The sequence below is a fragment of the Crocodylus siamensis genome, chromosome 7 (assembly GCF_052110815.1).
Source record: "Crocodylus siamensis isolate JL-2025a chromosome 7, ASM5211081v1, whole genome shotgun sequence".
Taxonomy (NCBI): Eukaryota; Metazoa; Chordata; order Crocodylia; family Crocodylidae; genus Crocodylus; species Crocodylus siamensis.
Window position 1 is genome coordinate 89,086,234 of NC_143401.1, and position 27,509 is coordinate 89,113,742.

The window sequence follows — 27,509 nt, forward strand, 5'->3', positions numbered from 1 at the left end:
ACTGATGCTCTTCTATACTGTGTAAGTTCTCGGCCCGTGTTCATCACCCCATCGTCTCAGCATCTTCCCATTGTGCCTCAAGCAATGTGACTATTACCCTGCCATCTACCCCTGGAGAGTGAAGGATGTACAGTGGAGACTCCATAAATCCTCACATATGCTATTGTGTTATTTAGGGCAGGTGAGAAATTCAGACTTAAGGATAAGAAATGAAGCTCAGGATCTGGATCTGGTTTCAGGACTGGTGCATGAGCAGAGTTGTCCTCTATGACCCAGATGTGCAGCACTGAGCTTGGAAGTCTGCACCCACTTTGGGGCCCGCTGCTAGAAATCATGGGGGGACCATGTATTGTAAATCAGCTCTTCAGGACAGCTCCTTGCATCTTCCTGTGCAGATGTTCGGCTCTTAGGCTAAACAGAGGCCCCAATTTCAAGGGGAGACTTTGGAAGTGGCAGCAAAACAGGAAAAATGGTGCAGAAAATTTCCTATTGCTTCCCTCCCATGAGCCACCAATTTGGGTGCCAGTAAAGTACAGTGATAACCAGGGAGATAACACTTGGTTTGCATGAGAGGAGAGACTAGAGGTGAGGCTAAGATGAATAGTGTCATTGTGTGCAGATAAGTGGGGTGGGTTACAATTTTAGCTTCTGTTCCTCACCACCTCTCCGTGTTTTTCTCATCATTTTAAAACGACCCCGTCTTTCCAATATGGGGCAAGCACCGCTTGCGACTGACCGTGGTGGAGTAGGATTACTTTCCATTTTTGCAAAATCACCATAATTTCAGAAGTTGCAGGTAAAAGCCTTCAAGATCAGTCCCATGAGTCATGGGGAAACCGGGGTTGTGTTTGGGGTTACAAAGGCACCTGTGGAATTTTGTCCAGGCCCTTTCCCTAAATAACTCCAGTCCAGTTCAAATACTAGAGGAAGAATTCGGCTTTGTAACCCCACATCAACACGAGAGGCATTGGGAACAGTTCCTAGACTCTCGTAGTGCAGGGAATATCCTATATCCAGCAGAACTAATGGATAAAGGCACTTTGGGAAGGAAGTTCAGAAGTGTCTTCTCAGTGCTTGGGGTCGTAGCCATTGCAGCAGCACTACAAAATGCCCCCGGGCTGGCATTCCCCCGCTGGAATAAACCCAAGCATTACAGTTCGACTGAAACTTTTTAGCACTGTTGGCCAAAGCAGAAAAATCTTTGCCAGTTGCTCGTTCCTCTTGAGCAAAAAGGCAGATGAAACTTTATACCCCGGTGGAGAAATGGGCGACCAGGGAACAGATAAAAGGGGAGGGAGTCACGCACCCTTTTGTTGTTGATTTTTCCAGTTGCTTTAACTTGTTTCCTGGCACAGAGCCACCTGCCAGCCTCAGACCATCTTTAATTTGCTTTGCAACCTCATGTAAGCATCTTACTTCCCAGGGTGTTTTCCAGTCACCTCCACAGTGAGATAATAGTTATGTTTTTTTGCCCTGCACATGAAAAAATGGAGCTAGCTGATTACGCTCAGAGCCACGGCGTGCAGGGACATGTATCAGTCTCTTATTTAGTCTTGCGCGCCTGTTTGTAAAAGAGCTGTGTGCCAAATAAGATGGGTTGTCTAATTCGGAGCGCTTTATAAGCCAAAGGAAGACCTTGTTTGGAGTGATATGAGAGACTACCCAAGTCTCCCTGTTTCTTGATAATGCAGGTACTGAATTCGGGCAGGGTGGTATGGATAGCAGTCATTTTTAAACGTGAAGCTGCGAGGGCTCCTTTGGTCCAGGGTGTCCCTTGTAAACAGGGTGTCTTTGGTCCAGGGTGTCTCTATGATGCACTCTGCTGCAGGCACCAAGCCACAGGCTCTCAGAGGTGGTGAAGGCATGTAACTCTCATTGGTTTCTATAAGAATAAAAGCCTGAGTACTTATCTTGGGAGGCTCAGTGGTAAAGCACAGCAGGTCCAATAATACTGTACTCTACAAGGGGCATCACTGAATCGCACCTGTAATCTGATAGGGGAATAAGATGCTGTTCATCCCATGTATTCTCATCCGCCCTGGGCCACGGTGTCGTGAGTGCAGCGCATGTTGGTCGGAGACTGGTTCCCCTTGCTATGCACCACGCGCTGGCTTGGATCCTTTTTAAATCGGACGTTAGCTTTATCTTTCCTACCTGTACATTAAGTGATTTTGGTAAGGCCAAGTCCTGATATGCAGACAGTCGCTGGATTCAAGAACTCTTAGAAAATTTTAAAAAGCAAGGAATAGCGGGGGGGTGTATACCAGGGCCCTCTCCTGGAGAAATCAGACTGTCCAACAGCGTCGCATTGCTAGCAGCTGGGGGAAATTCTCCTGCGGTTTCGTTGCAAGGGGAAAGGTCTGGATTCTGTTCTCACTTCCACCGTGGAAGCCCAGACGGCTCCGCTACGTAGCACAGTGGCTGTTGTGAAATCCCGACTGGAAGCAGATTACAGTAGGAAGCAAGAGCCCTCTTTTGGCAGGATGCTGACCCGGCCTCGGGTTTTTAAGTTTTATTTTGTACATAGGCCGAGATCCTGCAGTTGCATAGACCAGTGTAAAATCGCTGAAACTCTTTAACAGATCAGGCCAAGCTGCAAGATGCCGATCACACCCACAGAGTGAACTGGGGTAGGAATATGCAAGTTCTGGCGGATCCTGAATGCCAGCACTGCTACCCACTTCTTAAATGCTAAACCACTCCTCAGCAGGCCCCAGCTAGTACCTTTCCCTAGACGTTAATGAATAAGCTTGCATCATGATTAAGACTAGACACCGCGGCATGGTTACGTGGGAAGGAAAAGGCTAAGTTGCCAAAACACTCCATGGTCTGATGAGAGTCGTTTTCTGACGAGATGAGCTAGGAGGCAGCCACGGCAGGCAAATGAATAATCAATAAACTGATATGAGAGTGTCAGTGATAATATGTCATTAGCCAGGTATTAAACAACTGATGCAGGTGTGTGATCTTGTGGGCTAAAGCACAATGCTTGATTCAAAACTCAGCTCTGCCGTACCTTGATCCTGTCCTTTCAATCTTCCTAAGTTTGACCTTGTTTCTGCTGCTGATGTCTGTATTTTGCTGATAGCATCAATGGGTACAAGACTGGACCCTTGTCCATCAGAGTCCTCATCTGCAAAAAAAAAAAAAGGGGGGTGGGGGTGATGTGTTATGGCTGAAGGGTCCCTGTGGAGCGTAGGGTGATGGATGCTGTCGATGGGCAGTATGCATATGCATGTGCATCTGTGCTGGGAGTAAGTAACCTCAGGTCGTTGGAATTTGTTTCCTGGAGAAATACGATAAGTGTGAACATAACCACTCTCACTGCCCTCTTTACCCAGTCTGTTCGAGCAGGGCGGTAGAGATTCAGGCAGTCTGGGGGCTATCTCTGACTGATGCTCGGAATTGAAGCCACCCACATCTCTCCGAACAGAGGGGTGCGGTAAAATAAAGCCCCAAAAAAAGCACACTAATAAAATGAGCACGATCATCCCCAGGAAGGAGACATCAAAGCAAACCCTCCAGATGGGCTGAGGAGATAGGAGAGTCATGTGGCGCTGGAGGTGGGAATCCAAAGCACTGTAACAAACCATGGATGAATGAATTAAAATGAACAAAACAGCCAGGATTGCTGGGGCACGGGGTCTGGCTTTCATCAGCGCTGTTTCTGCCTCTCTACTGGGAACTGTCGCCTTTCATTTTACATCTTCATTAATTTCTAGGATCCCCTTTTGCTTTTTGTCAGTGCTGAGCTGTGTTAAAGCCTTATCATTCTTCTCTGGTGCTGCATTTGCATAATTGAAAGTCCTGATAAGAGACTGAATGGAAATGCAGCTACCTATTGAATAATAATTACTGGGATTGAAACATTGCTTCTGCACCAGCTGATTTTAATTATGACTTTTAGTCTGAAAGGAACTTAAAAGGAAATGGGTTGAAAATTGGTGCTGGTCCTGTTGTTCCTGTCGGCATTTAAAGTTTTGCTCCTTCCATCTTGACACGGGAAGTTAGCAGCTGAAAGGCAGACTGGGAGCGTGGACTCAAATGCGAACGAGTCGCTGTTTTCTGTATTTGTTCATCTGTGGCTTTCTCTCTCTCTCTTTCTCTCTGCTTTGGACTCTGCAGGTCATTTCGGTAGGCCTGCTGCCTCTGGAACAAGGACAGGGTTACAAGTTACTGAGGGAGTAATTTATGCCACAATAACTCTGGGTACGGCATGCTTTCAAAGCCTGATGGTTTCTATTGACCATAGCTGTTGGAGAGATAATCATCCACCAAAACTATCTACCTACCTTGCATGAGCACTTTTCCATTCCCTGCATGGATGGGTAACCACCACCATTCACCATGTCAGCATCAAGGGGATGGCAGGGAAGCATGCAGAAGTTTGCAGTTTTTCATACTGGCAATGAAATCTCGTCGTCTCTCATCTATTTTGTCAGAAGTAGAGGGAATACAATGCCCATCGACCTTATTTTTTGGTCAGTCAGGCAAAACTCCAACCAGCTCCTCTTACAGATGTGGAGAAGTGCCCTGAAGGCCTGTGTGAACTTTTCAAAGAGGGGAAATTATGATATAATGGGTTATTAGTTTTCTGTGTAATTGTATTAATTAACTTGGTAAGAGGATGTTGGAAGAGCAGACACACAAAACACTATTGATCTAACGCAGGAAATGTCAGGACACTTAAGACTGCTAGTGCCAGGCATCTTGTCCCCAGTCTCTAGGTATAACATCGGTGCAAAAAAAAAAAAAAAAAAGCAATGGCAAGACAGGGCAGATCCCTAAACTGGAGGAGCTTTTTGTCCAGACCAAGAATCAGGGGCTAAGAGTTGCAATGCTTTAGGTTTAATCTGCTCGCTTGCATCTCCTGGTAACTGCAAGCAAGCTAGTACCTCTGGCCCTGCCATCCAGCGGCAAAAGTCTGCAATAGCGTTTACGGCCCTGAGACGGTTGCACATCTGTCCATTCCTAATCCTGGTGTAATTTATATAAACTTAAATTATACCAAGGTATGCAAATGATGTTTAATACGTTTTGAGCCTTATATCATTGGCATTGGCAGATCAACAGAACCCTAAATAGTTAAAACAAAGAAATAGTTTTTTCAGAAGGACGGAAGCCACTTTCAAAATCCATCTTGAGACGGTCCTGAGAGAGAGAAGCTCTTCAGAGGGAGTTTGTCTTCCCAGGTCCAGGGAGTGGGAAGCCTTAGAGGGAAACAGCTCGATGTGATCAGCTTTTCCTGCAGGTTTGAAAGTGCCTCAGCTACGAAATGCCTTTGTTGTAAAGAAATGGTACTTTGCTGTAAGGAGACTGGTTGGTCTGATTCCCAGTGGCATCACCCTGGAGAGGCAGACCTGCAGGGTCTGAGCCCCTGACCAGATCTTTGCTACGTAGCATTAGCTGGGGAAAATATACTGGCTCGGTGCGTGAATAAAACAGATTGCACACTTTAGCTAGCACAGCTATGCTGGTGTAGATTCAAGTCTGCTGACAGTAGTACTTTTGTGGGCTTAGTTGATGTCGAGGTGGTCATAAGCCTCTGCCCAGTAGCGCTGCACCGCGATGCTCGTCTAGTGCAAACACACCCGGTGTCGGACACGCTGGTGTTATCGCGGTTGATGCGCAGGAGATTGTGGCCGAAGGCTCAGTCTGTGTGTGGGGAAACATGCCGTTGGAAGAGTCTTTGGGAGCTACAGTCTTGCTGTTGAGTCATTTTTGTTTTAAAAATGAATAAATGTACCTTCCTCAAGGGCTCTTCCATGAAACACTCAGTGAAGTCTTTCAGCTGTTTTCTTTCTTTTGGGTTTTCCTCTCAACAGCGTCGATGATGCTAAGGTAACTTACGGGAGGTTTAGGTTGGATATTAGGAAAAACTTTCTCGCTAGGAGGGTGAGAATCAACATCCTTGGAGGTTTTTAAGGCCTGACTTGATAGAGCCCTGGCTGGGATGATCTAGTTGGGGCTGGTCCTGCTTTGAGCAGCGGGTAGGACTAGATGACCTCCTGACGTCCCTTCCAGCCCTAATCTTCAGTGATTCTGTGGTCCTATAACTGTAGATTTGCTTGGACATTGCAGCCCAAACCCCAAGGAGAGTAACACGACAGCAGAAGGAGCATTTGAGACCCCTAACAGGTGGCAGACCTCTCTTAGGGTCCACTTTTGACAGTGCCACATGGGCACCGCTAATAATGATGCTTATTTGGTGGCTTGCAGATTTGATCTGTATCCGAAGCACCATAGGTGCGTGTTGCAATGAAGTCTTTTCATTGATTTCCGTGGATTTTGCCCCACTGACCGTCCGTCCTTCTCTTCTGAAAACCTCCACGATGTACAGTGCCTTGGCGCCAGACTGTATCGTCTGTCTTGGGTTGGATTTTCAAGCATGCTCCGCATCAGCCTCTGCTTGCATTTGAATGGTAAAACTCTACCAGACTTCAGTGGGAAGTGGCAAAAGCTGATATTGAGCATTTGTGGAAACCCCACCCCTTCTTAAGTGTGACGGGGACGTTTGCCTGCGCTTGCCAACTCTACAAAACAGTTGCCTTTGTTAAAAGCTGCGGTTTATCACTAAGTGTTGCTACAGAAAGCTGGGCTGCCCAGGGCACCAACCTCCTGCCCTGCACTGAACGCTGAGTAGACCCAGAACTGGGACAACAGCATGGCAGCTCAGGTGCAAGGAGCAGAGCCTGGCAAGCTTCATCTCGACATCTGATAATTAGGATGCAGGGGTGGATGTGTCAGGGGCTAAACGGAGGTTGCAGTTGCCTTGCAGGGTTTTGTTTTATAGCTGAATGTAGGGGGAGAAAAAGCCCAGGAGCCATCCAAGGACATCCGAGGGATGTTTTTAAACTGGAGAGCAACTGGGGAGTGCCTTTTGCAAGTTGATGCACAAAACGCTGGAGGAACAATTTGGGCTAGAAGGAGAATGTGGGTCTTGGAGATGCAAATAGAGAAGGAAAATACCCTTAGGAAATTTTCAAGACACTTAGATGTAGTGCCTGATGCAGAGCCTCAGGGCTGCTTGTGACTACTGCATGCTACATGATGCGCTCACTTGCCTGATGTGAGCATGTGTGAAGCAAGCGGTAATTGCCACAGGGAAATGCATTTAGTGACCATCTTTGCCTTTGTTGCAGAAGATGGAGAAGCAGTTAGCAGCTCTTATGAATCCTACGATGAAGAAGAGAGCAGTAAAGGAAAGTCAGCGACCCACCAGTGGCCATCGCCTGAAGCCACCATTGAATTGATGAAGGATGCCCATATCTGCGCTTTCCTCTGGAGGAAGAAATGGCTGGGCCAGTGGGCCAAACAGCTCTGTGTCATTAAGGACACCAGATTGCTGGTAGGCAAACCTTTCGTTTTCTGCCTGTGATAGTTTATTTTTAGAGTGGGAGTGGGAAGGAGCCTCTCAATTCATTTTCAAGGGAGTCTTTAGTTCAGATGCTTTAAGATTACTCATCCAAGTGGAAATTCCTAAATATTTTCCATCAGTGATGCATCTCCATGGATTCAGGTGGGTGCGGGTGCTACCACATGCCGCTACATAGATCACAAAACAGAGGCAGTGCTTGCTGTTGAGGAAAATGATGCGAGGTATAATTTTCAAAAGCATCCAAGTGACTTAGAGGTCTAAGTCCCATTTTCAAAACTGAAGCCTTATGATGTTAGGATCCTAGAGCCAGATTTTCAAAGTTGTTTAAGTGGATGAAGATACAGATAGGCACCTAGTGGTATTTTCAAAAGTGTCTTAGCAGGTTAGGCACTCAACTCCTATTAATGTTGACCCACCTATGAATTGCAAACATGGCAGTTAACATATGCGGGCATCTTCAGGCACCTAAACTACTTTTGAAATTTGGCCGCTGAAGCCCAGGTCCTCTAACATGCCTGCTGTGGCCTCGAGGCACTTTTGAAAATAAGGCTTTAGCTTCTTATCTGCTTTGGTGTTTTTGAAAATGTAGTGTGTGATTTACGGGTCTGAGAACCGTCATGTTAATCATGACTCCTCTGACGGCAAAACTGAACTCTGTAACAAGACAACAGTCACTTGCTGCAGCCTCTTGGGATGGAGCTTATAGCAAGATCTGGCTGGATGTGTGTGTGTGTGTGTGTGTGTGTATATATATATATATATATATATGTACATGGATGTATATAGTGTCAAACATCTGGACACTATAGCTTAAGCTGATTTAGACTTTTCCCCTGTATTCTGAATACTGTTTGCATTTGCTTCACTCGTCCTGAACTTTGAGACTAGGCTACAGGTGAGTTTATGCTGGGGGGGAAGAAGCAAAGGTTCATTTTTGACACCTTTTACTCCTCTTGTCTTGCTTTCAGTGCTACAAAAGTTCCAAGGACCACAACCCGCAGCTAGATGTGAATTTGCTTGGCTGCACTGTCACACACAAGGAGAAGCAAGTGAGGAAGAAGGAGCACAAGCTGAAGATCATTCCCACGAATGCCGATGTCATTGTGCTGGGACTGCAGAGTAAGGACCAGGCTGAGCAGTGGCTCAGGGTGAGTGGAGCTGCCTCATGGTGCGTGACCCAAGGGTCTACACATCTTTCACTGCTCAGTGGCACAGTGGTGGCCAGTGTCTGGTTAGCCAGCAAATGGCCCATTGTAGTGGAGTGGGAACATTTCTCTTTGCTCTGTGCTGACCCTGCAGTCACCGTCTCGCTGGGTTTCAAATGTTGCCTGCCTTCCCTGCGCTCCCTCCTGCTTTGTTCGGACTGGGATACATGCAGACTGTGCTAGGTCTTGCAGCTTTCTTGCGATGGAGACAGTGAAAGAGAAAATGCGGGACCTTAAAATTGTCAGGAGCAAGGAGTGAGATGGCTCCTAGGGCTCTGTCCATAAAGTGCCTTTGAATTTCCTCAAGAAGGGCTGCACTTTTTCAAGCTGACCCACTTAGCATTGCACTGTGCTGATAGGGGGCTTGCCTATCTCCTTCCCGTAACTCTTGCTACCAGGCTGTCTGTGATTTTCAGTGCCACCTGTCAGGCATTGCTCCTCTCATTCTCATGCAGCCAGTCCTGAGGAATGGGTGGTAGTGGAGCAGCAGGGAAAGGTGCCCATACCATAGTCTGCAGTTGGGGACGTGGAAGAGATGACCAGTTAGGATAAAGAGCCTCTTAAGGGATCCCTTAGGATGTTTCATTCTTTGATAAAGCAAAAAGAGGGAGAGAGAAACTGATGGGAAGAAAAACAAAGGGCATTGGTCTGAGGCTACATCTCCCTTGTATGCTCCGGTGGGTTGAATGCTATACCACTCCCAAAGGCTCATTCCTGCGGCTAAATCCCCACGTGCCCTGCTTGCAGAATACACCTCGTTCCCCCTGTTCCCACTTGCATTTGTCCCGTTCTCAGCTACAAACACACGTGTGCTCTGCATCGCTTACATTTCCAGGAGGCTGAGCTGCCTCCCTGTAGGCCCCCGCTGCCTTCTGTATGTCGGGAGATGGAGAACCTCCCTGGCCCAACCTTTCCTGCGAGAATAATGGAGGCCTTTCAGCAAGAGACCCTGAAACTCCCAGCTTCAGCCTAATTGAGCTTTAATGGCAAAAGCAAGAGAGAAGAGCACTTAATGCCTCTCTCTGTAACAATGTGTGGGAATGTTTTGTGGAGAAAGTTCTGAACATGAAATAGCCGCGCGCGGCCTGCACAGGAAACGTGGTCTTTGATTCAAACGGCAGCAGAACAATGAACCTTTACAAAGACCAGTGATTCACTCCAAGCCAGCTGAAAAACCTTGTTTACTTGCAGCCTTTGAGTCGGGATATGGAAGGGACCAGATCTTGCCCTCCGTTACACTCGTCCATACACCATTGAAACTACTTCAGTCACAATACGTGGAAATGAAGCTGGCCTTCTTCCCTGCAGGATTTTGGGCCGCTTTCACATATGGGCTGGTCCTTATTTTGGGTAAATCAGCGTAAATCATTTCAGTGGACTGATGCCAACTTACCCGTGCCCGGGTTAAGTCGGTGGTTTTGGCACCCAAGGTTTCACATAAACCGCATCTCTGAGTTTGCACTCCTTGATATGCTTTCAGTTGGGTCCAAACGAGTCCAAGACCTCCAAAAAGAGCGCTGTCAAAATAGCCACAATTTGCCATTCATATCAGCAGCCTCTGAAGTTGCAAATCGTTCCTCGTTTTGTTGTCAAGCACTGCCTCTGGGTCTGCTTGCACCGGGTCCCAGCTTCTCTTCTCTCCCTGTTCCTCCTTAGGGTCACTGGTTCCTGAGACTAGATGCACAAGCCCTTTGCCAAAGCTACCAAGTGAATTTTTGGGTGGCGGGGAGGTCTGCGGTGTGCGTTGTGTACCTCTGATTCTGCCCATCCTGGAAAAAGAGGAGCCTGGGTCAGTCTAACCAGACCTCACTCGCAGCTTTCTGCTTTCTCTTCCACCAGGTGATCCAGGAGACCAGCAGCCTTCAGTCTGAAGGAACTGCTGAAGGAAACCAGTACATCCCAGACTCCCAGCGCCTAAGCTACCCCAAGGTACATACAACCTGGTGTCATAAGCAGGGAGCCTGATTTTCTCCGAGTTCAAAAAATCCCCAATTTTCAGTTTTAAAAAAGTAACCTGAAATATACATTTTTTCCGTCATTCAAATGAAACACCACTAATGCATAGCTATATATAATGGCATTTCATTTTCATCCTGGAAAAATGTGGATTTAAGGTAACTTTTTTTTTTTTAAACCAAAAAGTGTGGATTTTTTTTTTGAAAGCAGAGAAAAGCAGGCTCCGTGGTCATTAGGCAGGAGACAGCAGCGCTTCAGACGTCTTCCTTTCCATCCCGCTCCTTTAAAAAAACAGCATGCAGAGTTCAAGTACAGTCACTGTATCTGGGAGGAAGGCGTCAGACTATGCTAGGACTATAACCAAAGCACTTTTCTGATGAAAACACCATTCATGGAAACAACCTTAATTGTCCTTCACCTTCTTTAATTTTGTAGCCAGTAATTGTACTCAGTTGGTCTAATAAAAGAGATCACATCTAACCAAAGCTTGCCTGTATCCAGATATCCACCTGTACACTGAATGCTTTGGATCATGTCAGGTGCAGATTCAGACACTGAAGCACAACTCTGTCTCTGTTATAAAGATACTTTAAGACTCTTAAGAAATAGGAAGGCAAGGTGGAGAGGTCTATTTAATGGGGAGCAGGTCACCTACGTGTCAGGGCCCCATGCAGTAACAGTGGTGCCTGACTGGAGAACCAGCAGCCCCATGTAAACCCAGTAAGTGTTCAGACCTGAGCATAGCAGGAATGGGAGAAGTTGGCAGTGAATCTCATGATGACTTAATAAGAAAATTAAGAGGATTGAGGGAGCTACATGGTCCAAAAGACAGGATGTACTTCCAAAGTACAAAGCATTGGCTGGTTTCTCAGCTGACGATTTCAGTAGAGGTATACTAGTTTATACTGGGTGAGGGACGGGACCTACCCATTCAGAGACCTGGGTGTGCAGATGCACTTTAGTTACTATGCAAAACATCTCTGAGTATTCATTAATTCTTCTAATTTCTGATGTTGACTCCATAGTCCCTTCCTTCCTTGTCAGAGGCGGGGGTCTAAAGCACCGTCTGCCAGAAATGATATTTAGTGCCCAAGCTTGTTGTTAGTAATGTATCACCCTTAACCCTGTAGAGCTCATGTCTGATCCTTGCTGACAGGTGGAGTTATCCGAGAGGTATTCTGTGGCATCGGAGAGCGGGAGCAGCACAGACAGCCACCCAGAGCCTGCTGAAACAAAAGATGGTAAAATAAACTAATATTTTAACCTCAATAAAATGCTACAGACTGTCTTTCAGAGGTGTCGGTTGTAGCCGTGTTGGTCTAAGGACATAAGCAGACAAGATCCTTTGGGTAAATCTGATATCTTGCATTACACCACATCAAATAGTTGGACGCTATTCTTTGCAAGCTTTCAGGTACAAATACCCTTCGTCAGGCTGAGGAACCATCTGCACCAGCCACCCACAGATGCTTCCTCGCCTGATGGAGGGTATGTGTACCCAAAAACTTGCAAAGAAGGATTTTCCCACCTATTTGAGTTGGTCTAATAAAAGATAACAGCCTATCTTTAGTATCTCGCTGGTGTGTTGCGAGGACAAATCCATTTTAAAAGATCGTGAGGGGTTTGGATGTTTACGGGGGCAAACAGAACTCCCAAAGGTGTCGCAGCGTGATCATGGCTGGTGCGTGCAGCCTGCGCGGTTTAGATGTTCGACCAAGAATAGGGGCCATCATTATGATAGGCTCATTTTAGATATTCACTGGTGGGCATTGTGGATCTAAAAAAATACAGCCACCACCAGCTGGCACGGTAATAGGATCGTATGTCCACTTCAAAGGCAGCTGTAGATATGTTCGCCTGTGAATCTTGAAAGCGTGGTGTGACTACTGCATGTTTCTTTCTTCGTTCTGACTAGTTAAGAAGAAGGGGACATCGGGACTGAAACTGAGCAACCTGATGAACCTTGGGAGAAAAAAATCCTGCTCACTGGAGAGTCCGGAGAGATCCCTGGAAACGTCCAGTAAGTGGCAGGCATGGTGTCTTATGATGTGAACAGAGCATACCAAAGATAGTGGTGCTTGAAGGCTGATTTGGGGGGTATGGGGGAGACAGCGGGGTACAGTAGCCCCAGGAGACCACGTCACTGTGCTTTCCTTCCCCAAAATTGGCTTAGGATATTCAGCAAGAAATTTGTGTGTGGATAGTCAAGCTTTGAGCGGACAGGCCTCTGCAGTTTTGGATAATCTCTGACCAAGGCTCCATGGCTGGTTTGCTGCTCTCACCCTAATCCGAACACCAAGGATCACATTTTTTACTAGGTTTCCACCTGTGGGAAAACCTAGCTTCAAACCTTTGGTGTTAACCTATACCTAGTAATCCTTCTTCCTTTTATACAGCAGTAAGCCAAGGACTGGCCTAAGAACCAAACGTATGTGAATCGACATGCTGGGCTAACGTAGAAGTCGCGAGTGTCGTTTTTATGCCTAGGTCCTGACGCAGCAAAGGACGGTGCTGCGCTGACTTGTGCGTGCTTGCTTGCTTGCTTGCAGGTTATCTGAACGTGCTAGTGAACAGCCAGTGGAAGCCCTGCTGGTGTCAAGTGAAAGATGGTCACCTCCATCTCTACCAGGACAAGAACAGAAGCAAAAGTGCTCAGCAGCCCCTAAACTTGGCGGGCTGTGAAGTTGTTCCAGAGCCCAGCCCTGACCACCTCTACTCCTTCCGTGTCCTCCACAGTGGGGAAGAGCTAATCAAGTTAGAGGTAGGGTATCGACCTCCCCATCTGTGCTGCTCTAACCCATCTGCCAAGGATATCTTCTTTGCATGAGACTTCCCGCTGACCTGAGGCTTCAGGTCTCTTTACTTGCAGGACAGGTAGAAATGCTAACACTTTTAGGACTGCTGTTGACTAGAAACAAGGGGAGGGTTTCTTTATAGGATGAGGAACAGTGATAGGCATAGACAGATGACCTGTTTACACCAGTGTAATTGGTATAACACCGGTGTTAAAGAAATAACAGCTGAGGGGACTGATCTCAAACCAGGGGAATTTTGTCCAATCTACTGGAGGAAGTACCCCTGAAAGACTCAGGGAGAAAATAGCCTGGGTGTAAATTACACTGGTTTAGGTGTCATGTGTCTGCATCCATCCTGGATTAGCCATACTAAAGGCAAATAGGTTATTACCTGCAGGATAGTTATATATCTGTTCATTCCTGATAGCAGTGTCATTAGGATACAAAAAAGAAGTACTTTACACTGGGTCATGTGTATCTTCGGTTGGGATAAGTTGGCGTTGCTCCATTGACATGATACCCTTTTATACCAACTGAAGATCAGGCCCGCAAAGGGCACGTAAACCTACTTTCACTTGCCTGCATCCCGGATTGTTACTTTTCTAATCTTAGTTTTCTCTGACAACAGCATGGTTATAGTAGGAGGAGGACAACGTGAGCAATTTCCTGTATTTTCCTGCGGGTGGAATATTTATAGCCAAACAACGGGCTTGAAATGACTGCCACAGCGCCTGGAGGTGTTTTGTTTAGCTCCCGAATCACAGTCCGCCTGAGCTGTCCGGTGAATCCTGGCCAGCCCCTTGCGCACAAGGCCAGTGGGTGCAAAAGCCAACAACAAGCTTGGAAAAACAGCAATAGCTGGCAGAGGCATGAAATGGCACTTCCTCAGAGTGCCACGCTCATGGCACAGGTGGATTACTTTGTGTCCAGGCAGCATTGGAAATTGTCCTATTTTAAAATGGGCAGAAGCTCAAAATACAGATCCCGTGTTTTCCCCCCCATGTAATTAAAACCTGTTTAATTCTAGGGCTGTAAAGAGCTGGTGATATTTGTTACCAGGCACCCTCCAAGGGTAACTGGTTTTGATTCACGTGGATTCACTTACCTTGAATTTTGTTTTGAGTTTGCTGTTTGAACCCCACAGAATCGCAAAAAAAAAATGAAAAAAAAACCCTTGCATGTTTCTGCCTGTTGCTGTATTTCACTTGGAAACCATTGACAATCATGAGTTCGCCATTAGAGAATTGCCCAGCCTGGAAATGGTGAATCCTCCAAAATATCAGGCAGTTAGTTTGTGTCAAGGGTTTTAGCTGTCTGCGATCAAGTATCTTAATCAGACCGAATGGAGACGAGATTTCAGTCCTATCCAAGTTCATTCAGCGTTTGAATCCCGTATCCTGATCCAGACTCATCCAAAACGACAAAGCTTGAACTTGGCACTTGCGAGACTAGATTTCATGGGGCAAAACTAGCAGTTTTGGAAATCTCACGACTGCCCTCTGCTGGCGAAGGGCTGAAAGTACAGCCATGCTAAAGCTGAATTAGATTCAGATTTCATCCCGTTTTAGGGTAGACCCCAAACCCTCAATGCTGGCCTTGGCAAGGGGTTACGTGAGGAGCAGCTTGCCAGAATATTTTGGTTTCAGATATAAAGGTTAAATCTGCCAGTTTAAATCTACGGGGCAAAGCCATTTGCTTTTATCACTGCAGATTCTGACAAGCGTATGGCCTAACGCACATCAAGCGCAAGTCCGGGTGCTCCCGAGAAGCAGGCCTTGGTAGTGACAGCAATCTGGTTTCTTTCTAGGCTAAGTCATCCGAGGAAATGGGCCATTGGCTGGGCCTCCTCTTATCAGAGTCAGACTCAAAAACGGACCCAGAAGATTTTACCTACGATTATGTTGATGCTGACCGGATTTCCTGCATCGTGAGTGCTGCAAAGAACTCCCTCTTGTAAGTAAACCCGGTCCCCGCAACTCCATCTTATGGGCAGCTGTAGTTGGTGGCTAACGGGTGCAAGCGTGGACCCTGGCCCCGAGCTGGAGGTTGGCAATCCTAGCCCTGTCTCGGGGAAGGACTTGTGAGAGCAGACTTTGGAGGGTGCAGCCCTCAGGGGTGGGCCTGGAAACTCCCTGAAGCGTGGATGGGAACACCTGGAGTCCCTGCAGCTTTTACAGCTGTGCCACCTTGGATGTTCGCAGCCTAATGCAGAGGAAGTACACGGAGCCGAACCCCTACATCGATAACCTGCCACAGGAAAGGGCACAGGAGGAGGAGCTGTACGATGACGTGGACCTGCTGGAGGTGATCACAGTAAGGTTTTACAGCCTCGCTAGCCTTCTGCTCCGGGGGCATTTTGAGTAGCCCTCTTTGCAGAGCAGCGGAGTGAGACTAGTTTTGAAAGCTGCAGGTGGTGATGAGCTCGTGCGACTCCGTGATGCTGTTCGTTTATGCGTTGAGTATTTGAGACCATCCCTGGAGCACTTACCCTTAGATGATAAATTGCATTGAACCTTGTAGCCACGAGATGGCAGCCTCGGGGTTACAGCCTGTGCTGCATGGCATGGGTATCTCGGGAGCAGCGCGATGGAGTATATCCGTGGTAAAGGACAAAGCCCCGTCTGTACAGCCAAGAAACACATTAGCCCTTTTTGCTCGTTCCTGCAGTGGCTGCTTTCAACCCACCCTGAGCCCACGTTGTCTAGACCAGTGGTCTCCAAACTTTTTTGATTGCGCACCCCTATCAGTAAAAAATTTTTGAGCACGCACCCCCACTATATGTATATGCATATAAATATACATCTAAATAGAAGTTCTAGTATTTTCTTCCCACACCCCAGTGGATCGTCTTGCGCTCCCCCTGGGGTGCACGCACCCCACTTGGGAGACCACTGGTCTAGAATACAGTTTGTACGTTCTTGAGACGCTGCCAGTGTTTCTTATTCCTAGATGCATAGTGTTGTATTTGGCTGAATCAGAAAGGGAATTTTGATTAAATGGGCCTCAAAGCAAGAAGCTTGTATCGCTTTGTGACTGCCTCTCCTGACTGTTAATTGCCTCTCCATCACGTTGTCGCCTGCACATTTTAGTCAGCAGTGATTATACTTAGTTTGACATTACGGATGAGGATATTGAAGAGCAGCGGCCTGGCACTGAGCCCTCCAGGATGCCCACAGGAATACCCCCATTTGCTTGTGACACCTACCAGCTCCCTGTTGTGAAGCCTTGGATTTTCTAGCAGGACAGAAATTTCCTCCGCTAACTGCTTTGGGCATTTGAAAATCTCCCCATTCGTGCCTTAATTCAATTAAAGAACACTACATTAAAATAATCAATAAAGGACACGATCCTCAAAAGCAACAGAGTTGTAAAGTGAACTCAGGGGAAGCTCAACACCTAAACACCTTTTAAAATTTGGTGCTTTGGCACATAGGTTGGTTTTCAGTGAGGCTTGAAAGGCCAAGTGATTTTCTGCTTCTGGGTTACTGAAGCACTGATGAAAAATTCACTCCCAGTCACCCAAAGCAACGCTGTAACTTCCTCGAGTCCATGCCTGCCTTTCTGTATGCACCAGGGTTTCGCTGCATTGTTCTCATATTATGTATTCTCTTCTGCAGGAAGAAATATCCCAAAGCGAAAGCAAATGTGAAGGAGACCAAGACAGGGTGTACCTAGACCTCATGCCGACGAGGTCTTTCCTGCACAGCGTTGCCAAGAAAGAGACGGAGGCTTCGCCTCTAAGTTCTCCGCTGCTGGGGAGGGCTAGCAATAAGACCACAGCAGACAACGCGACAGACCCATCCTCAGCAGCTAAGGAAGCAGAGCCCTGTCAAAAGCTGGCGGATGCCCCTGACCAGGTGCTTTCATGGCCCCCGTGACGGTCGTCATCAGCTGATTTTAAAAACAATTTATTCTGAAGCATTTTTCCCCCCTCAGCAGAAACCTCAGGAGAAGACGGAGCCAGAAGAGCCAGTGCCCCGGACAACCACTGTCAAAATCCAAATGCAACAGCAGAAAATCGCCTTCCCTCAGAGCAGTCTTGAGATCACGGCTGCCACCACAATCCTGGGCAGCCCGCCTGCTCCGAAGGAGAAGGTAGACCGTGCCAAGGTGACGAGCGCAGGTGGGTCACGTCGCCGTAGGACTACCTAGCCACAGGGAATGGCAGGAAGGGGCACAACTTCCAACGTTAACCCACCTTCCAGTGATGGAACTTTTCTGCAGAATTAACCACTTTAGCTGATCTTAAGGTTTTTTTCTTTTCTTTCCCTGTCTATTTAAGCTTGTAGTGGTGGAAACGAACCTTGCAAAGCACTGAAAGGCCCTTCAGTCATTCTTCAGTCATTTCAGCCAGGGCCTAGCTTTTTTCCACTGATGCTTAGCAAAGTTTTTGTCCACTGGGAGACCTCCACTAAGGCTTGGAAAGACCCAAGGCATGACAGGAGGTGAAAGAGAGAATCCAGTGTGCATGCTGGTGGGTTTTAGAAACAATGTCAACCTGGGCCACTTCTGTAAAATGGGCTTGCAGCAGAGGCCTGTTGCAGTTGTCAATAATTTATTTGCCTCCGGACTGAAAGCCTTGACAAGAGACTAATAATAGGAAGGCATGCCCTTGTAGACTCCAAATTAACACTCTTGCTTAGTGGAGGCTGAAGGGAGGATACAAAGTTAGGTTAGGTTTGCATTCAGAATCTCCCGCATCCAAATTAAGCATGGCATGAATAAAGGAGAAGAGCAGTAGGCAACATCTCTGAGTCACAGGGATGACTTCCCCATAAGGGATTATAGGAGGAGGCTGGGGAATGTTGTGGGATGATGATAAACCGCAGTACTTGGGTAAGTCTGTTTTGGAAGAGATCCCGGATACACTGCTGGACCCTGAGAACATGCGCCGTCCCCGTGGGCCTTGAGGAGGAGGCTCTGGATAAGGACTTGTAAAACAAGACACTAGAGAGATGTTTGAGATGCAGAAAACACAGTGTGTCTGATGCTGAGGGAATGGTTGGATGTCTTGAAATGTGTCGGAGCTTTTCTTTTGACTGTAACCAAACCGAGGGCCCTTTATGGTACTTGTATTAGTCCTCAAGCTGTTCCTGTAGTTTAAAAATGCTTTTGTTATAGCAAGGCCAGGCAAAAGGGGTGCTTTTACTTTGTAGCCGCTGCTCCGACTGAAGGATAGCGTGAACTAGTGAGCTCAGAGCCCGGTAACAGTTTTGACTGTAGCAGGACAAAGCTTAGCACAGGCTGCAAACCATGCCCGAGAAGGGAGGTGAGGAAGGTCAAGAGGAGGATGACAAGAAAACTGAATGGTGGTTACTGAGTAAACAGGAGATTTCCTCTCCCCGTTAGGAAAAGGGGCTGAATGAGGTGAGGAACTTGGTTTAGCAAGGTAGGGCTGATATTCAGGGAAGGGCTTTCATGCATCAGAAGCAGCCTGGAGACACCAGTTAAGACAGCCGGATGAAAGAGGTTGAAAGGAGTTTAATATGGGAAGAGACATAACACGTTGTTGAACCTGGCTCTGGCCCTCGCAGCCTTTGACCTCTCTGCCTCTGCTCCTGCCATAGGTAAAATGGGGACAAGAGTGATATTAGTTACAGGCCTGGCGCTCCCTGTGAGGTCTAAGGCATCTGGTTTTAGGCTCCTGGAGCAGTTTGATTTGGGTTTCCCTGCTCTACCAAAGACCTGCCAGCTTTCCTGTCCCTTGACTGACCACTGTGCCTTGGCTCAGCTTGACTGTGTTCGTGTGTTTGAAGCAGCGGTGGAAACCAAACTGGGCAAGAACAGGACCGAGGCCGAGGTGAAGCGCTACACTGAAGAAAAAGAGCGCCTGGAGAAAGAAAAAGAAGACATCCGTTCTCAGCTGACCCAGCTCCGGAAACAGAAACGGGAACTGAAGGAGACTTTAGCTAGCTGCACAGGTAGGATATCAGGAAAGCTCCTGCTCAGAGGCACAAGGGCCAGAAGTGTCCTGATGCAGACCAAGCAGCAATGGGCTAGGACACCTGTGTAAGACTGGGAAGGCATCCTGTGGGAGCTGGGAGACTCAGCCTAGTCTGCAACATCCTGTGTAACCATGGGCAAGTCCCTTAGACCCAAACCCTGAAGGGTTTTTAGATGTCCGACTCCCAGTGAAACAAATGAGTTGGGCACCATTAGGAAGCTGGCCCTTAGTCTCTCTGGTCCTCTGTTCCCCAGCTGAGGTTATCTTTATGATAGACCTGTGCGATAGGGCAATGCCCTACACATCTGAAAGCTTGTGAATGCTCACGTACTATATATAGTAAGGGGACCGACCCATGGAAGTGCAATAGTTATCTTAAAAGTTCACATAGGTAAAGTTTACAGTCTGAACTGAACCACGTGATGGAGACTGGAAGGGTGGACAAGGGAGACACCACGGGTTTTGTGTTGTAGGGGCAACATTTAGCAATATGTTTTGCTCGCTTGCTATGCGCTTGACCTGTGAGGAGGGACTTGGTGTCTTCTCCCTGGAGCTGGCCACCCGAGGCAGACGTAACCACATGCACATTCAGCCACTATATGCTAGATGCATGTGACTATAGAGTAATATGTGATTTATAACTCCTTCTTCCACTTCAGTAACTCACACAAGTCCTTTCATTTCCTATACCGGTCCCCCCAATCCCAGCACACTGAGTTATTGAAGAACAGTTGCCCACATCTTCCTATAACAGCACCTTGTTTGAGCAGAGGTGTAGAAATCATGCTTCATTAGTCTTTCTTCTCTTCTTCTGCCCAATAAACAGAACAGCTGATTCTTGAACAATGACTTGGGCATAGGGCAGCTCTGAGCACTGTAGTGCCAGCTGATCAGCTGGTGTGTGTTATTCCCTCTGCAGATAAGAGTGTGCTGGCTACCACAGAGGAGAAGCTGAAGGAGATCAAGGAGGCATGCAAAAGGAAAGAGAGCAGGAGGGTGGACCTGGAACTGAGCCTTATGGAAGTGAAAGAAAACCTGAAGAAAGTAGAGTCTGGCCCAGTGACACTTGGCACAGCCGTGGACACCACGCACCTGGAGAACGCGGCCCCCAAGGTACGTGCGCTGCTCTGTAGCCGTTTCCTGGCAGAGCTTTATCTTCGAGACCAGTTTGGGCTCTGGGAACAGGAGTTCATTGCACCTTCCCTCCACAACTAGAGTTGGACTCAAAACCTAGAGTCCAGATCACAACACCCCAAAATTTTAAAAACATCTGGATAAGACGAGGAAGGGCACTTGTCTGGGATCCGGGAGACCAAATTGCTGTGGCACAGATTTCCTGTTGAAGCTTGGACCCAAATCTTCACGCAGCATTTAGGGGCTTAATTCCCACCGAAGTCAAATCGTGCCGTTGAAGGGTCTAGGCCCATCTGCTGGTACCTGTTACCCTTCTGTATAACCTGAGTAGAGAGAGGTAGTTAGCCGTGCATAAGCATTCGTAGTCAGTGAGTTATTTTGTCAGGTGCTATGAACAGACTTGAAGAGACCAGTAGTACTAAATAGAAAGGAATAAAGTAATTTAAATACAAAGGATAGGCAAAGGGGAAGAAGGGACAGCCAAGACGGAGATTTAACTCACTAAGGAACATACAGATTATAAAAACTAATCCAGGTAAGGGGAGAAGACTCCAGAAACTCGGTTGTGACCCTATTTAATGCAGTCCAGGCTGTGGACAGCATCTTGTTCTACAGTTCTGCATTCAAGTTGGATTTTAAAGTTTTGTTATTTCAGAACAGCTCCTCTGAGGCTAGTGATGGACTCGCCAAGGAGGTTCAAATATTCTGCCACAGGCTTGTGTCTTTTCTGTGTCAAATCAGTGTCCATTCATTCTTATGTGCAGGGATTGTCCCGTGTGAAAAGTAGAGGGGCACTGTAAGCAAGTATATGACATTGGTAGAGGAGCTGGTGAATGAACTGTTATAATCTGTGTTTTTGGGCCAGTGATATGGGCTCTCTTGATGAGGGGCCACAGCTAAGTGTGGAGCAAGGCCCTAGTGCCTTTTATAACCTTCACGGATTATCTTTATAACCTTCGTGGATTATAACCTTCATGGATCACCGGATTAACTGCGTTGTTTATCTCTTTCTAGCTTTTCAAACCACCTTCTTCTCTATCAGGAGTGGGGTCTCCTAGCCCTTCCCTATCCTTTGTATGCGGATGACTTTATTCCTTTCTATTCAGTACTCCTATTCTGTAAATTCATTCATAGCATCTGGTGCAGTACTGACTGTCACCAATGAAAGCTTTTGAATGAGTTAGTCTTTACGGTGCCTGCCTGCCATCTATAACATGGATTAGCTTACGTTGCAGAAGTGTTAAGGATAGGCACAGATTGGGAGCCAGATAAATACCTTAGCTCCAAATTTTGCCATCTGGGTCCATCTCTTCTCATGTTGGTCCATATTCAAGGCTAGAACAGAAGTGGGGTAGCCGGTAGGCTGATGTGATGAGCATAGATATTACAGACCAAAACGACCTCTTTGGTCACTGATACTTAACTGTGAAGAATTAAAGTCCCACAGAGCCAAAATACAAGATGCTTCTTGAGCGTGGTTGTAATGCTGGTGTCAGGCCGTTGCAGGCCAAACTCAGCATCATTGCTGTGTTGCTACCTCAGCACAAATGAGCTTTAAAATGCTCTGCTAAACATTATGGTATTTTCAAGGATTGCTAATGAAGTGTGAAAAATGTGGCAAAATCAAATCTTCAGCTCCTCAGTTACTTATCATTGTGACTGCAGGTAAAAATTGCCAGCCCAGCAAGCAGCGCGGACAACTCCCCAGTTAACTCAGCAACAGCTTTAAAGAACAGGCCACTCTCCGTCATGGTAACAGGAAAAGGCACAGTTCTACAGAAAGCTAAGGTAAAGTGCGGTTTATCGTGGTCTCTCAAAATAAACTCCTGGGAACCGATGCGTATCCTCAGCTATTTTGTACTTGTCAAGTCATCAGACTGCACTTTTCTTCCCCTTTCCTTTCCAAGTCCTTTGCTTTTCAGCTCTCCTCCTCAGTGCTGGAGGACAGTGATTGTTTTGTGTTAATAACTGACCTGGGAATGGCAGGAATGAGACCCTCTCTTCATTTTTGGTCCGTTGTTCAAAGCTGATTAACCTGACTTGTAGCTTTGATTACCTTGGCAGGCATCTTCACCTGGAACAGGTCTAACTGCAAGTTAATTTCTGTCCTGTGGTTTTTAGAAATCTCAACATTTACACAACCAAATTTCAACTAAGCAGCGCTGTCATACTGAAGGCGGCTTGAATGAATGAGTCAAACGTTACACACAAACCACTTAATTCACACTCTGCTAAGGAGGGTGACAGGATACACACCAGCTTCACCGCAAGGGGGAGTAGGCAGACGGAGCTGGTAGATATGATAGGAGGGACAGGACAGGAGCTGATCTGGTTTACTTTCAGCAGGGCTCTTGATGCATAGGATGACCTTGGGAAAGTAGTGTCACCTTTTTTTGGTTTCCTATAAAAGCCTGGGTAGTGATACTTGGCAACTTTTTTTAAACACTTGGCTATTTATGACTGAGAAGTAGCTTCAAACACTTGCAGTATTTATGTACTTTATTTTCATTAGTATCTAGTGATTTTGGAAATCAGGCTTAAGGTACTTTAATGGATCCTAGTTTTCAGAGGTGGGTGCACGCTGCAGTTGCAGGTCAGGTCTCTCAAGGTGCTACATGAGCTAATCAGTCCCAAACCAAAGTGCACAAGTGTACTAGACACTTGTGAAACTTCAGGCCTGTACCCATAATGGGAATCTGCAAGCTTTGACAAGTAGGAAAACGTTGTCTCAGTGCAGGAAGCTTGTAGACTTCCCTTCCTAATCCTGTATTTGACACCCCATCAATCAAAGGGAGGTCCAGGCAAGCCAAGCTATTTTGGCACTTAGAAATACCAGCTTTTTTAGCCAGTGGTGCACAAGGGAGTGGGGTGACCAGCATCACATGCAAGCCATTTTTGGCTCCCTGGCCTGATTGACCAAGCCAGGAGAGGACAGCATTAGGCATGTGTCCAAGTCTTGAGCTGTTCTTAGTCCATAGCTCCAGAGTCCATAGTTCTGCCACCATCCTATCCTGGCATGGACATACGGATAAAATGGGCAAATGAGACTATGCCCCGAGTGGAATTGGGCTGAGCCTTCCTCAGCTCTTTCCTCAAACATATTTCACTTGATTGTCTACTGTGGTTTTCCTTTCAAGAGGAAGATGTTTCCACTCTTCTTAGTGTCTGTGACGTTGCCACCTTCCCTGCAAGTAAAGTGCTGTGGACTATAGCATGTGGACAGAAGTAGCAAAGGAGAAGTTTCAAATGGCCAGCTGGACAAATGCACAAGCCCTTGGAAATGTGCAAAAGGTGGCTGAAGCGCTTCAAAACAAAACCTCTTTGAATGCCACTTCTGTCCGCACCCATAGTTAGTACCATCACTATACACCCTTAGCAGAGGGAGCTTGGGGGGGGAAAAAAAATAAAAAATCAAAGAATCATAGAAAATTAGGGTTGGAAGGGACCCTAGGAGGTCATCTAGTCCCCTACAGGACCAGCCCCAACAAGTCCATCCCAGCCAAGGCTTGTCTAGCCAGGTCTTAAAAGCTTCCAAGGATGCAGCTTCCACTGCCTCTCTGGATAACCCATTTCAGTGTTTTACTACCTTCCTTGTGAGAGAGTTTTTCCTGCATCTCTAACCTAAACTTCCCTTGTTTAGGGAAGTTGCTCCTTGTTCTGTCATCTGCCACCACCAAGAACAGTGCTATAGGTGGATGGTGATGACTGCACTATATTGAGGCTCATGCTATTTGATTCCTTTCTGCAGCACTCAGTACAGAGGTGTCTCTTCTCCATAACTTATTTTTGTTCTTTGGCAGGAATGGGAGAAGAAAGGCACTAGTTAGAAAAGGCATGTCTTCAAGAATGGACTAAAAAAGACTAGACTTGCCAACGCTTGGACATCAGCATTCAACCATCTGTAGGTAGAGGCCGGGCTAGAAAGGCTAAAATACCCACCGATGCCTCTACCCCGTGCCATTGGCTCCGAAGAAATGATGGAGTTGGACAGTCTCCCTTACCATCCCAATTCAAAATGGTCCTGCTTTTTCCAGCCAAGTCCTATTGTGTAGCTAAGAGAATAACACAAGCGGCACCCTTGCGTCATACTCCTAACCTGACCAATGTACACAAGAATGTTACTGTACATATGGATGTTTTGTGTGTTTCTACTCTGAAGTTTTATCATTTGTCTTAAGGTTTCTATATTAGCAATGGCTCCATTACTGGTGGAATCTGAGTGGAGACCTATTGCTCTTGTTGCTTACACACCAGGATCCCCAACTTTCTGCAGCGGACTTGTACCAGATCACCAGACAAAAGCCGACTCGTCTCAACCTGTTGCCAGCTGCTGCCCGTGGTCTTGTCTGCACTAAAGCTGAGTTTCTCTAGACAAATGAAAAGTTGAGAAGCCCAAACTCTACTGAGTGAAATGTGTGCAACCAAATTGGAAGCAAGCAGCAGCCCTCCCCAGAGACCCGGCACGGCGACTCACCATCAGGTTGAGATGGACAGCTAAGGGGATCAACTTGCACTTATCCCAAGACTCGTACTCAAGCCCTTGTCTCTATAACTGGGAATGAGCATGGTCAAAGTGAAGATAATCAAGACTTTCCTCCTGTTTTTGGCCAGCAGGAACCTGGTACCCAGAAAGATCCCCTAAAGCTGCCAAAAGCAAGTTGGACTCATTTTCCTTCATAAAGATTTTGAGCTTCTTCAGAGAGACAAACTGAGGAGGGTAGTTGTCACTTCAGTTTTACCTGCGAGGGCTTGAAGCAGAGATGGGTCTGCACACCGTCAGGCGAGACAACTTCAAGATCTAGATCCATCTTTCACAGATGACCATTTCAAGAGCTCAATTCCTCCTCCCAAGATGTGAACGCTCTTTGCTGGTTTGGAGATTTTGGTCCAACTCTGAATGGCTTTTCTGGCACGTCTTTAGAGAGAAATGGCTTACAAGAGCTTATGGTCCAGTCACATTTGTGACATCATTTTAACTTGTTTCTCTCTCTCACACACACACACACACACACTTTCAGGGAAGGTAGAGAAAAAACTTAGCAGCAGACAGACTGCAGGCCATCTCTCTGGCACTGAAGTTTACACAGCATCCCTTTCTTTTTTGCTGAAACAGTAGCACTGCAATAGCTAAGGGGTTTAGGATTTTTTTTTTTTTTTATAGCTACTGAATTAACCTGAGTGAAACCCTGGTCTGCAGACTAGGTTGCATGCACAGTCTTTCTACTATTGATTGACGCGGCTCTTCTACAGTGATAGCAGTGAAACGACATTCAGATAACTCACCTCTGGGAGAAAAGGGAGCTCCAGGGCCAGGCCTGCTCTCCTCCCCTGGCGTCCTTCAGCCCCACCAGACTGGAAGTCTGCTTCGCTAGCCCAGCTGGCTCTGATGGTCTCAGCCTTGCTCTGGCACCACAGAGGCTAAAGCAGTGGCGATAATGCATGTTAGCTTTTCCCTGGACTCACCCTTCCCGCAGACTGCCATGCCAGGGCAGCTCCCAGGGCCAGTCAGGAGGCACAGGGCTGTTTTAGAGAAAGCCCTGGTGCTCCACAGTTGGGGGCCAGCCCTGCCCTCTCCCGCCCCCCTACCACAATGCGCTCCAAGAGGGGCCTGACAAAGAGCAGGACGTCTCCCCATGAGAGGACATATTCTGGACTTCAGCACTCTGCCTTATTAGCCAGCTCTGCCATGGTCAGAGGGGCAATTAAGGACAGACAAAACCTTATTTCACTCGTTCACTCCTGCTTTTAAATAGGTGCTTAAGAGGCTTTTTTGGACCGAGGCATACAGGCTGCCTGGAAAAGGTGTTCCAAGGAGTGGCAGGTTAGAGGAAAATGGGAACAACGATCCTTTTTTGCTGTCTTATGCCAACCCTGCAGCTCCACAAGCCATCAGGCAGTACGTGCCCACAGGCTGAGATCCTCACCACAAAATGCCATGGAGCGGTACTACGTTTGCAGCTTCCACACGAGCAGCCCTAGCACAGATCCTGGGGTTGAGTGGCAAAGTCTAGAGAGAGCATTTAGGCATGTCCTTCCTGTTCTTGAAAGTTTCCCTTAAGCAGCTGGATGAATCGGAGCTTCAGAAAGCAAGGGCATCCTGCCACTGGTCTCCGATAAGAAACTAATACGAGAAACGGATCCCATGCACTAGCTGCACCATGAAGGGCTTCTTTTCCCCCCCAGAGCTCCCCCAGAGTGGGTCAGCGTCCCCACCCAACTCATTTCTATCCACCATGCATTTCCAGCCTCTCTATACCTTTGCTGTAACAACCAACCTCAACTCTACAGCTTGGATGTGGAAGGGTTGTCAGTCATTTCATACTCTGCTCCCCACACAGAAAACGAAAGAACCCCCCAAGCCCTCTTTCTGCCATCTGGAAGGAAACAGCGCCACGAACTGTAGACAGAAATGGAAAAACCTTGCTCAATACTTTACTCCATGGCCCAGGGCAATATAGATCACACCTGTTGGTCCATCTATGTGTGTAGCTATAGTACATCTGATCATCTTATCGTGGGACTGAGAACAGTACGAGTCCAGACCCACATCCATATTACAGCAACATGTTAAAATAGTATCTCTGTTGTCCCACTGTCTTCCTAATTCAAGGCCATTCTCCTTTGTCATAACTGTGACCCGTCAAGTGGCTTTCGAGGGGTTTATAATAAAACACTGAGTATATTAAATTGAGCTGGTGGGCTTTTTTGTTTGTTTTTATGTGGTTTGTTCCAAAAAGGCTGAACCAACACCAGGAGCTTGGGTGACACTAATGTGACTGCACCTGCGCACCTCTGCCGAATTGCAAGATGTCCTCAAGAATGCCCCATGTGTCCACTAGGTGGCAGGTTTGAGCCACTCGCTGTACATCTTAAGATGGAAAGGAGTTTGGGGTGGGGGGAGACGGGAAGACGCACAGATAAGATGGGAAATCAGTAACAAGGATTTCTGACCCAAACCCTGGCTTTACTCCAGAATAAAGAACCTAGTTATGTCAGTTCTGTAGGTAGCATGATGCACAAATACCAAAAAAGTCACTTTGTCAGGGTAGCATCACCAAATCCATTCCTGGCTATAGCCAGCAGAGTACATAAGACCA

General features: G+C 47.0%; 1 protein-coding gene across 7 annotated transcripts in view; it reads left to right on the forward strand.

Annotated features, from left to right (window-relative positions):
- AFAP1L2 (actin filament associated protein 1 like 2) overlaps positions 1-25,852 on the forward strand; it is a 103,394-nt gene extending 77,542 nt beyond the window's left edge. For 3 of the 7 annotated variants that reach the window (XM_090058484.1, XM_090058489.1, XM_090058490.1), the window contains exons 6-19: positions 7,143-7,348; positions 8,347-8,526; positions 10,423-10,512; positions 11,696-11,780; positions 12,455-12,559; positions 13,089-13,300; positions 15,142-15,287; positions 15,536-15,647; positions 16,952-17,191; positions 17,271-17,457; positions 19,094-19,255; positions 20,198-20,391; positions 22,078-22,200; positions 24,213-25,852. In XM_090058484.1, the coding sequence (XP_089914610.1) occupies positions 7,143-7,348; positions 8,347-8,526; positions 10,423-10,512; positions 11,696-11,780; positions 12,455-12,559; positions 13,089-13,300; positions 15,142-15,287; positions 15,536-15,647; positions 16,952-17,191; positions 17,271-17,457; positions 19,094-19,255; positions 20,198-20,391; positions 22,078-22,200; positions 24,213-24,239 (2,069 nt within the window). In that variant the 3' untranslated portion in view covers positions 24,240-25,852. Of the gene's footprint in view, positions 1-4,125; positions 4,210-7,142; positions 7,349-8,346; positions 8,527-10,422; positions 10,513-11,695; positions 11,781-12,454; positions 12,560-13,088; positions 13,301-15,141; positions 15,288-15,535; positions 15,648-16,951; positions 17,192-17,270; positions 17,458-19,093; positions 19,256-20,197; positions 20,392-22,077; positions 22,201-24,212 lie in introns of all 7 variants that reach the window. The other 4 variants (XM_090058491.1, XM_090058485.1, XM_090058488.1 and 1 more) reach the window with 4 other exon arrangements.
- Positions 25,853-27,509: the final 1,657 nt, after the last annotated feature.